The 13,376-nt window shown below is 30.7% G+C and overlaps 1 protein-coding gene across 1 annotated transcript; it reads left to right on the top strand.

Annotated features, from left to right (window-relative positions):
* Positions 1-12,805: 12,805 nt before the first annotated feature.
* Positions 12,806-13,120, top strand: LOC113865698 (auxin-responsive protein SAUR50-like). Its single transcript, XM_027500418.1, has one exon. It carries the CDS (start codon positions 12,806-12,808, stop codon positions 13,118-13,120), a length of 315 nt encoding a protein of 104 aa, XP_027356219.1.
* The last annotated feature ends 256 nt before the right edge of the window (positions 13,121-13,376 follow it).

The raw sequence follows: 13,376 nt of genomic DNA, 5'->3' as shown, positions 1-13,376 counted from the left end.
CCCTTTTTTTACAATTTTTATACAAACACTTGAAAATAGAAGATAGAGTAAAAATAAAGTGAATTTTAAAACATTAATCTATTTATTTTATTAAGATATTATTAGTTTTAGGCAAAATTTTATAAACTTTCATTTTGAGAAACTCGTTTTCACCGAAGCAATAGTTATTAAAACTGTTGACATTATTGTAGGGGTAATATATGCATTTAGAAAAAAAAAATCAAATCTTTATATGAAATTGAATATATTAATTGTTGTATCATCTTTCACTTATATAATTTCTTTCATAACTTTCAATTTTAAAAATATTAAATTTGGAAAGAAAAGAAAAGTATAGAATATTTGAAAAATGTAGTAAGTAACTAATGTTAAGGATGGTTAGTATTTTGGTGACTATGATTTATTTTAACATTGACAATATTAAATAATAAAAATATGCTCATATGGGATAAATAAAATTAGAAAAGTTAATTGATAAGATAGGTAGGATATTTGTTAATTAAGAGAAGACAAGTCATAATATATAAGATCATGAAGAGCATACTTTTTCTGAAAAAATATATATGCACGTAATATTATCAATTAATGATTTTTATGACAATAATAATAATAATAATAATAAAGATTATCTTGGACCGATGCCAAACATAAGGGCCTCACCCAGTACCTTGACCCTAGGACGGCCCTTCATGGATAAAGCCAGAAGTTGCATGGGCTTACCCTTTCAGATAGCTTGTCGCTTCATGCTCCTAAATCTTCAAATGAGTACTTCGACAATTACAGTAGTGGATAGCATTTAAACAAGCCTAAATTGGACCAAAAAGATAAGTCTAAAATAGTGGATAATATTATTAGTAGCCTCACGTTTATATCTGTAATATATATTTGCCGTTTAATTACAGATTTAGAGGTACACTGACACAGATCGAGTGCGATCATCGTTAGAGTACCGTACTTAGTACCCTAAATTGAATTTTGTTTTTAGCGCGGTCACCGCACCGCTATACAACACCAAAGGACGTAATAAGCACGAACGATGATAATTGATGTCGTTAGTTAGTGATAAATAGTTTTAGTAATATTCTTTAATTTAGGTAATTGTTTTACTTTGATGTTTTGCAAAATAAAAATTAATATTAAGAATCAGTTTTATCATCAAATTGACGAGCACGAGGAAGCGAGAAATAGAATGCCACCTTTCAGCGATCTATCTCCCTTTCGCAGTTATTTCATAAAAACGCTAATACAATAACTGATGGGATTCATCCGCTATCCTTGTGTGTATCGAATTTACTGCCATGTATCACATATTAGGTTCTCTTTAAATGATAACAATAATTAATGTCTATGTGGTATTTTTACTTTTTTTTTATATATAGTTTAATCTAGCTGTGTCGTGTCGTAAAGAAGTCTATTACTAAAAAATTTTTCTTACACAAAAATTCAAATTAAAAATTTTACTTTAAGTGATATTAAATTTTTTACCACTTATACTAATATTTTTAGTTCTTTTGTACCATATTTTTGTCGCATCTATCATATATTTCTCTTACTGAATATATGATAATATTTGTTTCTTGTAATAACAACAAAAATCAGTAGAAGTGGCTAGCTATACGAATTGTGTACTGGAAGGTACGTACCCATACTGGGTTCCTGGTAAACTAAATAAAAATAAAGAGAATGGGCCTCCAATTGTGCCAACACCCGACAGTTACAACCTGTGACTTCTGACTGCGATGCACTCGTGTGCTAGATTGCTTAGCAATCATATATCTATTTATATATCTTTGTTGCTTACTTTCAATACCCAATCCCCATCACCGACTGTCTAATATCGCGTTCACTTGTCTGCATATGCTTGGATTTTGAAATTGGAACAACATATTCACTTTGAATCCTAGCTCACTGCCATGGAAGTCATTGGATTATTTGAAAACAATGTGTCGGTGATTCGGTGATGACCAGCTATCAGTCATTGCACTTGCTTCAAGTATTCTTTTTTAGTACACCGTTAGGAACAAGTTTAAACCTATGATTTCATGTAAATAATGTTAGAATTTTTTATAAAATTTATTATGAGCTATAATCAATTGTAATTTTTTATTTTGTTAAAAACAAACTAATATTGTGATCTATTTGATGATATTTAAGTCCGCTAATAATATGATCAATTATTCGGGCCTTAGACACTTAATGTTGATTTAGAGTGAAATTCAGTATGGACCTAACATCTAGACTCATGATAAGAAGTACCTAGGATTAATAAATATAGTGGCTAATTCTCCTTTATCGTCACGGAAACTCATTTCACTACTCTCTAGGTTTGTTCAAAGGTTTGTTCCATTGAGAACCTAAGATTAAAAAAGCGTGATTAGATAAAGAAAGATCTTAACTTTTTACCTAGGAAAGAATTCGCACATCACGTAAATCGTTTACGATATAATTTATAATGTCTATAACAAATAAGTGACTTTAACACCGCTTCACAATTGATATTCTAAATTCATATAATTATATTCAACTCAATTTTATTCTTACAAATAATCCAAACTTTTATCAATAGTCTTGCAGTACATTATCGTATGTCCCCCCTGAAACCAAAGCGTTGAGGAAAAGAAGCAATACACATGTGAACAATATAAGCAAGACCGTCATTTATTTATTCACTAGCTAGAGTTACAGACGCCAATGATTCTAACAACCAACGCATTGACACGACATGAACGGGCCTCTGAAAATATAGTGACATTATCGATAGATTCGAGAGGGTAGAGATAAAACGGGACTACTAACGTGCTGTTGGTCGGGTGAATATGGTCTACATAGCTTAGAAAAAAAAAACGTACCACTGGGAAAGTTAGTACTTGTACTGGTGTTTATAAGATAGATTGGGACAAGTTTAATTTGGTTTACTCAATGAATCAATCTGGGCTATTTTATTCTCTCCATTTTTTTTCCCATTTCTTCATCTAAATATTAAAATTATTATAATATAAATTTTGTTTTAAAATTCATAATAGAGAGGATTTTATCCGTTTTACAGAGGGGATGGAGAGGATCATTTCTATACAAGAATTAGGTTCTTCTATTCTTTTTTGCGGTAGAACCTTGTTCATTGAAATTGAAATATTCTTGCATTTATGCTCTAAGTTTTAATAACTCTTGATATGATAGTGAATGAATTAATGGTTAAGATTGATTTCTTGACACTTTTATAAAGTAACTTAGCTATGTTCTTAAACTTTACTTTTAAGTCTTTATAAACATTTAAAATTTACGATAACCTGCATACTGTATACCTACATGCAGAGGATCTCATCTGGGTTTGGGGATGAGGCTAAATACAGTAGCGCTCTCCGTCGTAGTTGTGGGGCCGTTTGTGATCTTTAGATTTTATGGGAGTGTCTTCATCGAAAGCGCTTCCAAAATATTGTCACCATCAATTTTTGAATTGAAGATAAATAACACAAGGCTTTTTGTTGTGTAGTGTCGTATGGTATGGATGTTCAGAAATAGGGGGAGCAATATTTATGTACGTGGGTTTCTTGGGGGAGGTGTGCTACTAGCTATGTTGCTCTTGAAATCGTCAAAAGAGGAACTGGGTGGTTAGTAAAAGAATTTTTTTTTTCTCTCAAGAAAAAGACGAGGACGAAAGAAAGGTTACTAGACGATTAGTAGAAGAATTTTTTTTTCCTTTTAAAGAAGAAGATGAACAGGACGAATGGGAGAGTTAAAAAAGTTTTTTGTATGAGGTTTAATAACCTGTCTACGTGGGTTTCTTGGGGAGGTGTGCTACTAGCTATTTTGCTCTTGAATTCGTCAAAAAAGGATTCTTTCATGGTGAACTCTCGCTGAACCAGAAAAAATAATAGTAATACTCTAACGCAAATGAATTTAAAAATCATAAATTTATTTTTCTTTAAAAAGGGGTCTATATATTTAACTACAGTATAAGGATTATTGGGTAAATATATAAAAACTGTTTAATACAAAAATAATAATAATGGGTAAAACAAAAGGGTACATCCATGCTCCAAATTCAACTTACATCAGGGTAAAACTAGCTCTATATTTAATTGAGATCTAGAGCCTTCACTTCTCGCAATTTAATGTTAGATTAAAAAAAATCTAAGTAGAAAGAATGCGACAATGTTTTTTCAAATAAAAACACAATAACATGAAATTAACACGATAAAGATAATGTTTTAAATTATTAATTTATTGTTGTTAAAGACATTTGAAATTGAATGAGGCATGTGGCCGATGTTTCCGTCCTGGCATTGGGTGGACTTTGGTAGCCTTTTTACTCATTTTAACTTAGACATTTCTAATAAGTCAAAACCATTTTTCTTTTTCAGAAATTTCTTTCTCGTTCTTCGATTATTAATTCAAGACACCGATCGCTAAGGAGTCAAGACTAGCCTGCTCTGCTTACCACATTCAGAAATTCAAAGTTACTAGTTTTTATAAAAATAAAATAAAAAAAGTGTTTTATGCATTGTTTTCTTTTTCTTTATTTTAAAATATGGCTTCAAATTGCGATTCTTAAAAAAAAAAAAAACAAAACAAAGATATTTTTTTTCTAAACTAAATAAAACTGTACAACCTTGGCTGATTTAAGTGATAAGGAACTTTATTCTTCTTAAGTATAATTATTGTTCGAATATTTATGAATGAAAAAAGTGTTGTGAGACCTTTGTTCCCTGAAACAACGAGTCCACCGAATTTCAATTAAACTAATTAAGACCTATAATATGTTTTCTACGGGTTAATACAATGGTCAGATCAAGTGTTGACAAAACAAAAAAGAGTTCAAACCAATCTAAATAATGAGTTGGATTTATGTTTTTCCTTTTTTTTTGTTTGGAATATTTTATTCTTAACTTGATTCGACCCAACCTAGCTATAAAATGGATTGAATTGGGCTTTGTTGGAAAAAAAAAACCAAAAAATGCCCAAAAAAACTTGTATTTTGTTAAAAAATAATAGTAAAGAAATATCAAATTAAGGACAAAAATAAATCGAAGTTTCTAATGGAAAAATCACTAATCAAGAAACCAATACGTTAGAATTTTTGTTAAAGGAAGCCAAGATGAAAAAAATACATATAAAGAAGTTTTAACTAACACATACACAATGTACACAATAATTTTGATATTCAATAAATACAAATGTATTAATTACTCCAATATATTTGCAGTTATTTTATCAAATATTAGCGAGAAAATATCTTTATTTCAGAATTTATGCTTGCCTTTGAACAATAAAGCAAGACAAAAGGAAAAAAATAAAGACTTGATTTAGTTATTTAATCATTTACTATTGTTGTTTCTGCAAAGTAAAAAAACTTGTAAATAAATAATTAATAATTAACTAAAGTCGTAAAGATATAAATATAAGATATCTTATTTTTTATAAAGGAAAAATAAATACAAATAAACAAAAAAAGTGCACACCACTTATACTTTTTTTTTCCTTTTAAAATACTATTAACAACTGGAAAATGAATATCTATTCTGAACAAAGGCCACGGAGATAAATAGTGGGCTTATACAAATGGGCAATCCAAAATCACAGCCCATATACATTTATAAAGCAAACATATTTATGTTCTTTTTTTAGTAAGAAAAGTGAAACGATGGATTATATAAATGTAACTTACTTTTTTTTGGTGAAAATATAATGTAACCTTTTAATACTTTATTATGTTTGTTTTTATAGCTTTCTACGATTCTGAGTTTATCAGAAGTTGCTTCCTTTTTTTTGTATGTAAATGCAGTATTTAATTTCATATTTAAAATTTTCAATTTTTATTTTTTTTAAGTACATTATAAATATATTTTCCCTATTTTATTTATTTATTTATCAAATAAAGTAATTTATTGGGGCCGTGAAAGTCAATTCCATCGTTAGTGGTAGACTGGAAGTTCAAAATTTTTTACATGGTTTCTTATTTGTAACTACAAGTATTATCGGTATAAAAATAAAAAAGTAGTTTCGCCTTTTTATTTCAAAAAACGAGAGACAATGTTTCAACTTTTTAATAATTTGTGTTTTAATTATCATTTTATGAATTCCCAAATTTATCATTTATTGTATTTTTTTATTAAATGCAATATTTCATTTTATATTTATAGGGCATATTATAAATATACTTTCCGTATTTTTTTAATAAATAAAGGATTTTCGTTGGATTTATTGAAGCTGTGAAGTAGTTATCTTTTGTGGTAGACTTAAAGTTTATATAAAAAGTTTTCTGTACCTACAAATTTGTTTTAGAAATGTGATTTTTTTAATAAAAATGAACTGTATTTCTGAACGACAACAGTTATTTTGATATTTGATCTTTGACGTTGTAAATTTAAAAGTTCCCCAAAATAAAAGTGAAAAAGAGCTTAGTTGCTGCCATGGTTGATTTGATTTTAATGAGATTCCGACGAGTGTTAAGACGATTCCCTATGAGAAAGAAAATTTGCGTGGACCTGCAATCTTTCACATGGTAAACAATGGTGCTTATTGGGCCCACACTAAATAGCCCAGTTTTGAAGGTGTCTAGTGATGTTCCTAGCGGTCTCTCTCAACGAGCCCCCTTCCTTTTTGTGTGTGAAAAAAGTGATTATTTTCAACTAAAAGTCCTTTTCAATTGCAGGAGCACACTTGGCAATTGGAAAGCTTAATGACTTTGATTAGAGTAGGTTATGAGAAATCACGTGCTATTTTACAAATTTAGAAACTAATTATTTACCCACTTTTCTTAAATTCGTTTGAATTGGATAGACAAGGTGGGAATAAATTTAAAGAGTCAGTTGTTGAGACTGTTTGTCATTGAACTTACACTTTAACTAAAAGGCAACTCATCAGAGCATTTAATCAGATTTAAGCTTCACTTCAATCAAGATTGTGCTACAAATTAATTTTCCACCCTGGCTTGGACCCTCTTAGCATAATGTTGTTTCTTATTATACATGGGTCAGTTTCTGCTGCAAACTAACGGATTTGATACTGATATACTTCTCTTCATGTCATACAGCTCATGTGATTAAGCATGTTAGAGGTACATCCTAAAGTCCTTTTGTGCTCCTGATTCCAATGTGAGCTGTGATGGGTCCGATTCCATTTTTTTCCTGCAAGATGATGAAGTCGTGTATATTATTTACACCAACCGTATGTATGTGTGGCTTCATAAGTGTCAAGTGTTGCAATTTTATATCCCGCTATTAGTATCAATGAAAACTAGGCTTCCCATTAGGGTAGATAGTAGGCTAGGTTTAGGGGATTGGTTGATGTAAATGGATCAATTGTCGGTGTATACCTTTGTTTCTTACTGATCAGTATGAACATGTCCTTATTTATGTCTTTTCCTCTTTCAATGTTTGATCCCTTTCTATCCCAGATGTATTTGATAATACTTGTCTAGCACCTAATGGGTAAAGTAAAACTAGTAGTGAATGCTAGCCGTTGAATATCATGTATTAGGCCCCTCATTCATAGAATTTGGCAAGGTATAGATATTAGATACCATTAGCGAATTATCCATCTCCATAATCTAATTAGTTGGTGTGTTTTTCTTTTTCTAGAATAACCAAAACAAGTACATCAGCAACTTCAATCTCGATAGTTTGTTTGGACTATAAACTTGGGATAACTACAACCGTGACTATGAATGGTGTTTGGTAAATTGGAGTGAAGTTGTTGGTACTGCTGGCACTTGCACGTCCTTACTACCCGCGCTGTCTCTTTGAGCTTTGGGTGCAAAAGTATCGTGCCTTCATGTGCTCTCAACAAAACGTGGCAGGGGAAGGTTGTTCCATTTTCTACCACTGTTAATTGCAAAACTATTTCATTACTAGTCACTCACACTCTTCTGTGGAGCGTGGTAGGGTCACATATATATCCCATCTGTTATTTTCCTTGTTCGTAACAAATACAAACCAACCTCATTCACAGAACATGGGTAGCCTCTTTCCAAGACTGTGAACCTGTGATACATGAACAACATGGCCCAGGCCCCAAGTTTCACGCATTTAATACTCATTTTAGCTACCTTTGATCACAACCATAACTTCACCGTTCAGAGAGGATGGTCAATAAAGTTATCCACAACTATCTTAATTATGAACTAACTAGTCATGGCCATGGATATCAAAATGGAGAGCCAAAGTCAAAGAAAGCTATCTATTTATTCAAACCTACACCCCAATTGTCCAATCCCTCCCCATAAATACTCCTTTATATTATAAGACCAAAAAATCATTAAAAGTGAACTTAGATTAGTAAGAATATTGCATGCTTTGGTCAACTTAAGTTTTGATAAGTGGTCATTGAAAATGTCATAAACGGGGCTCCACACCTGAAAATAAAAACGACCTTAATTTAGGTAAAAAGGAAAAAGAAAAACGGGGGGGGACCGAGTCATGTACAGCAATGGGTTAAACAATGTATGATGATCACATGGTATGCCTGTTCATAGAGATACACACATGTACGTACACTGAAGGTACTGGTTGAAATGGGGATTAGAGTAAATGACAGGAAGGAAGAGAAGGGGGAATGGAAAGGACGCGGCCTCATCAGTTATGATAACAAAAAAGCATGACTTGTAACTATTGGCCTCAGAACATGGGTATGATGAGCCCTAGTAGTTATTCTGCACAAAGAGCTAACTTCAGAGCCCAGTACTCTTTTTCATTTAATATTTTTCTCGACCAATTTACGTCTGATTGCGACCTTGCCTTCCATTCCTCATTTTCTACCATTTCCTGCGTCACTTACACTTCTTAAGGACCACACCAATACCCACTCCCTCCCTTGTGCATTCTTGAGATGAGCCCTGCATGTGACTCTTCCTCGTTCACTATTACTTTCATTATCTCCACACAAAAATAAGGTTAGTCATCAGGGTAAATTATAAAATTTTCATCATCTATGATTTTTGGTCACACGTCATAGAACTTCAATTATTAAAGATGGGTTACATAATTATATATATATATTTTTGAGTACTCGTTGAATTTAGATGAATGTATTAGATTTGAGATAGTTCAAGATAATAATAATAATATGAGATTGGATTGGAGATGATACCAGTACTTCTTCATGGAACAGGATGTAACAAGGTGTATGGGAGAAGCTACACGTGCATATACAACAAAAATAACTCACTAACTAAATGACAGATCACCATGTAACTAACTCTCACAGACGTCTAGCATATGCTAGTTGTGATCTTAAGGTCTTCTAGCTTCTGTTATTGTTTAACCTGTTTATTAGAGGAAAATGAAGTTTTTATTCTCACGTGACTAAATAAATAAAAGAACATAAATAAATCATATGCGGTATTGTATTTTTCTCATCACAGGGATTACGCCAGAATTTTAATGGATCCTTTTAATTTTGGCGTTAAAGGTAGAGCTAGTATTCAATTAAACCCATCCATAACCCAAAATAACAACTTAGAAATTTCCTTTATATATATAATAACTGCAAACTCAGCCGTCTGGATATTAACTACGTAGCATGTGTATTTCTCTTTCATCAGTGTCATTATATTTTTATACATATTGTTCATATTTTATTTTTTTATCATTTATTTTAAACTTCAGTCCAGTCTAAGATTATTTATCTATCCTTAATTTATTATTGACTCGCCAATGTTTTTATTTTATTATTTATCAGCTATAAAAATTTAATAATTAATTTTTTTTATAATTAAAATAAAAATAATGATGTTTTTTATAAGATCAAAATAATAGAGGAAGCATTAGTAGCACAATTTTCTAACACGTTCTGTTTTATTTATTAAAAATATGAATAATAACAATAAAACTAAAACTAAAAGTATTAAATTAATAACAAAATTCATATATTTTTATAATTTTTTAAAAAAATTAACTGATAATTAACAATGTATTGAAATATATTTAAAAAGAATATTTTTAACGATTCTCAACTTAATATTCAATTACAATTTTGAGCGATGTTTTGTCAACATAGAGCATGTAGACATTACACTGCAATGCAAAAGAAAAAAGGCAATAAAAAAAACTTAAGGTAAATTTTTAAAAAATGATAAAAACTTAATATAAAAATAAAGAATTTTTTGCTAAGTAAAATTTTAAAAGAATAAATTATTTTGAATTTATAATTTTTATTTATTTATTATATAAAAGAATTCTCTTTACTGGCCCTAATGTATGACCGTTGTTCTATTTCGGCGCATATTGAAGAAGATAGGGGAAAGACCGTACCGGGAAGAAAAGTTGTAGCTAGAAAGATTGAATGCAACCATGTGAAATCCTGCATTCACCTGTCACAATTCTCAAACCCATCAACCCGCATGTGTATGTACGCCTCAACCCAATTATTCTTTATTACGGACACCGGATTTAATAGCCAATCAAGGATAATCCTACTCCTCAACTTAACACTAGTGAGTGGTATAAGTGTTCTTGTTATCTACTTCTAATTAAAATTAATGTTTTATTTCTATAATCTCTATGAAAAAAAAATGTTGACGATAAAAATAGTAAGGTTACAAGGCTAAATTTCTCACTATAATTACTATGAAAAGTTATATTTATCAAAGCAACAACAAAAATATTTGTAATAGTTAAATGTTGTTGCTTTCTGCTTTGTTTATGATAAAATTATTTCGCTGAACGTTCAATTTTAGCAGTTAAATTTTACAATGTCAATAAATTATAAAAATTGTGGGAGGAAAGACCAAGAAATTAGCCTTCCTATCATTCAGTTTTTCAGGTTGTAAAACGATATCAAGTTAATGAAAAGTAAGGTCTTTTAGTCGTAAATCTTGCAGTATTTATGAGAAAATTTGTATTGATATAAAAACAAATTGTTCAAAAAGTTATATAACAAAAAAATAGATAAGAAGAAAAACATAAAATATATATGTATTATCTTATGATTATATATATGTTACATTTATGTTTAACGATTAGTAAAATAATAAATTATTAAATATTTAAATATAATTTAAAAAGAGAATTGAATACAATATATTTATATTTTTTAAAATTTAATATAATTATATATTTTTTTGTATTGCTTTAATTTCACATATCTACATAAAAATCAGTGATTCTGCAATCGAGAGAAATATGTAAATTATGTTATTATATATAAAACGGAGGTTTATGTAAAGTAAAAAAATATATATATTGGGATAAAATTTTATGAAACTTTGTAAGATGTGGTGCGAACCCCAAAGCTTTGAACAAGGAAATGGAAAAGTGTGTCAAATGGCTGAAGAACAGGGGACAAGGCAAAATCTGTATCTTTCAGACTGAACATTAGTGCTAACGGAGCATGCAACTATAAAGGCAAGGAAGCATGTACGGATGGATACTCACTATTGCCTTACTCCAGAAAATGGGTTGGGTAACTCTCGGGTACTTCAATTGCTGCCGTTGGGTTTCGTATACACAATACATTGATTCACCGTTGTGAAAAATGGACTTGAACAAAAGTTAAAAGCAAACATTGGAAATTGCGGGAATGCTTCTTCGTGTGAGAATTGTACTTGTTCAGTACATTGACAACTGGAACAAATAAGGGACAACCAACTTTCTTATTTCCTAAATTTTAGTAAAAATTTCTCCATATCGCTTTCAATTTTAATCTACACTAGTCTTATATTTTTATGTAATTATCTGAATGAGGGGAGATTTATGTGGGGTCAAAAAAGACAAAAATATCAAATGTAAGATCACTTGAGTTCATGAATTATCAGTGTAATTTGTCTAAAATTATAGTATGTGAATGTTGAAGAGTGACCAGGACAGTGGGACGGGGTATTTGAAATTTCTCAATATGTTCAGAACATAACAAGATTGACCTGAAAGAAAAAAAAAAACACATAACAAGATACGTCAAGAGAAAAATAATTTTTATTATTAGAAATTTCCGACATTTTTCTTTTAAAAAATATCTTGCTAATATTTTTATTTTGTAAGAATTGTACGTATTGATTAGCGAGCCAATTGACAAATGGATAAAATATCACGTGAAAGATGACGAAGAATGGCAAAACAATGGGGCGAGGAATTTATAAGCTTTTGATAAAATACAATCTTATATTTACAACGAATTTTTATAACATATTTTACAAGCTAATGTTTCCCTTTTTATTTCATATTTTTTTCTTTTGTAAAATATGTCGTAATACTTTGTTATACAAATAACATGTCTCATAATATATGTCAAGAACATAACTAGATATGTTAAGAGAAAAGAAGACAAAATTAATTATATAAAACGTAGGTAATAGTTGATTTATTTTTTCATGTAACAAGTAAGAGTTGTTTTTGTACTTTATTACTGTTTGGACGAAGAGAAAAAAGTAAGTTCTAATAAAATATTTAAATACGATTAAAGATAAAATGAAAAATAAAAGAAAAAAACCAGTGGTAATAAATTTTATACTTTTTTTTTCCCTTGAAAGAAACAATGGCTACATGATATTGATAAGCAATTAAAGGAAAAAAAGAAAATGTTAATGTAGAGTGAGAGAGAGAAGAGGAAGAGGGACCAAGGTGTCTTGTGAAAGGGCAACAGAGGGAAGAAACCCAAAAAGGGGTTAGCAACCTTGAGCCCCCCATAGGTCCCCAAAACAGCCCCAAGCTATTGTCATTTGTCCCCACAACCCCACATGACTCTGTTCCTCTATCTATCATTACTATCCTCCCTAAGCCTCATGATAAATACCCACCACGTTCCCTTTTCCATTTCACTCCACCATCTCTTATTTTTTCTCTTCTCTCCCTCTTGTCACACTAAATCCACAATGGCTCTTAGAAAATCAAGTAAACTTCCTCAAACAGCACTTATTAAGCAAATCCTAAAGAGATGCTCAAGCTTAGGGAGAAAACAAGGGTACGACGATCAAGGCCTTCGTTTGGACGTACCTAAGGGTCACTTTGTTGTATATGTTGGAGAAAATAGAAGTAGATACATTGTTCCAATATCTTTTCTAAGTCGCCCAGAGTTCCAAACACTTCTTCATCAAGCAGAAGAAGAGTTTGGCTTTGATCACGAAAGGGGTCTCACAATTCCATGTGAAGAAGATGTTTTTGAGTCTCTCACTTCCACCCTCAGATGAAAAGGTTGCCGTGTCATCCGTACGAACCATTTTCATTTTCTTTTTGCTCTTTTTAAGGAGAAAACGGCTAAAGATGAAGCTGCTTCACTGCTTCTCTCACTTGGTTTTCTCCTTTCCTTTCACTTATATATATATATATAAATTCATGTATGAGGTTGCTATTTTAGAGAGACTCTAACCTCAAGGAATATTTTTACCCATGAACGAATCTTGGGGATTTAGATTGTAAATGTCCTAGAAAAAATTAAGCATCATT

Source organism: Abrus precatorius, unplaced genomic scaffold (assembly GCF_003935025.1).
Source record: "Abrus precatorius isolate BTA unplaced genomic scaffold, Abrus_2018 Scaffold4, whole genome shotgun sequence".
In the NCBI taxonomy this organism is placed as follows: domain Eukaryota; kingdom Viridiplantae; phylum Streptophyta; class Magnoliopsida; order Fabales; family Fabaceae; genus Abrus; species Abrus precatorius.
This window is presented reverse-complemented; position numbering and strand designations above follow the sequence as displayed.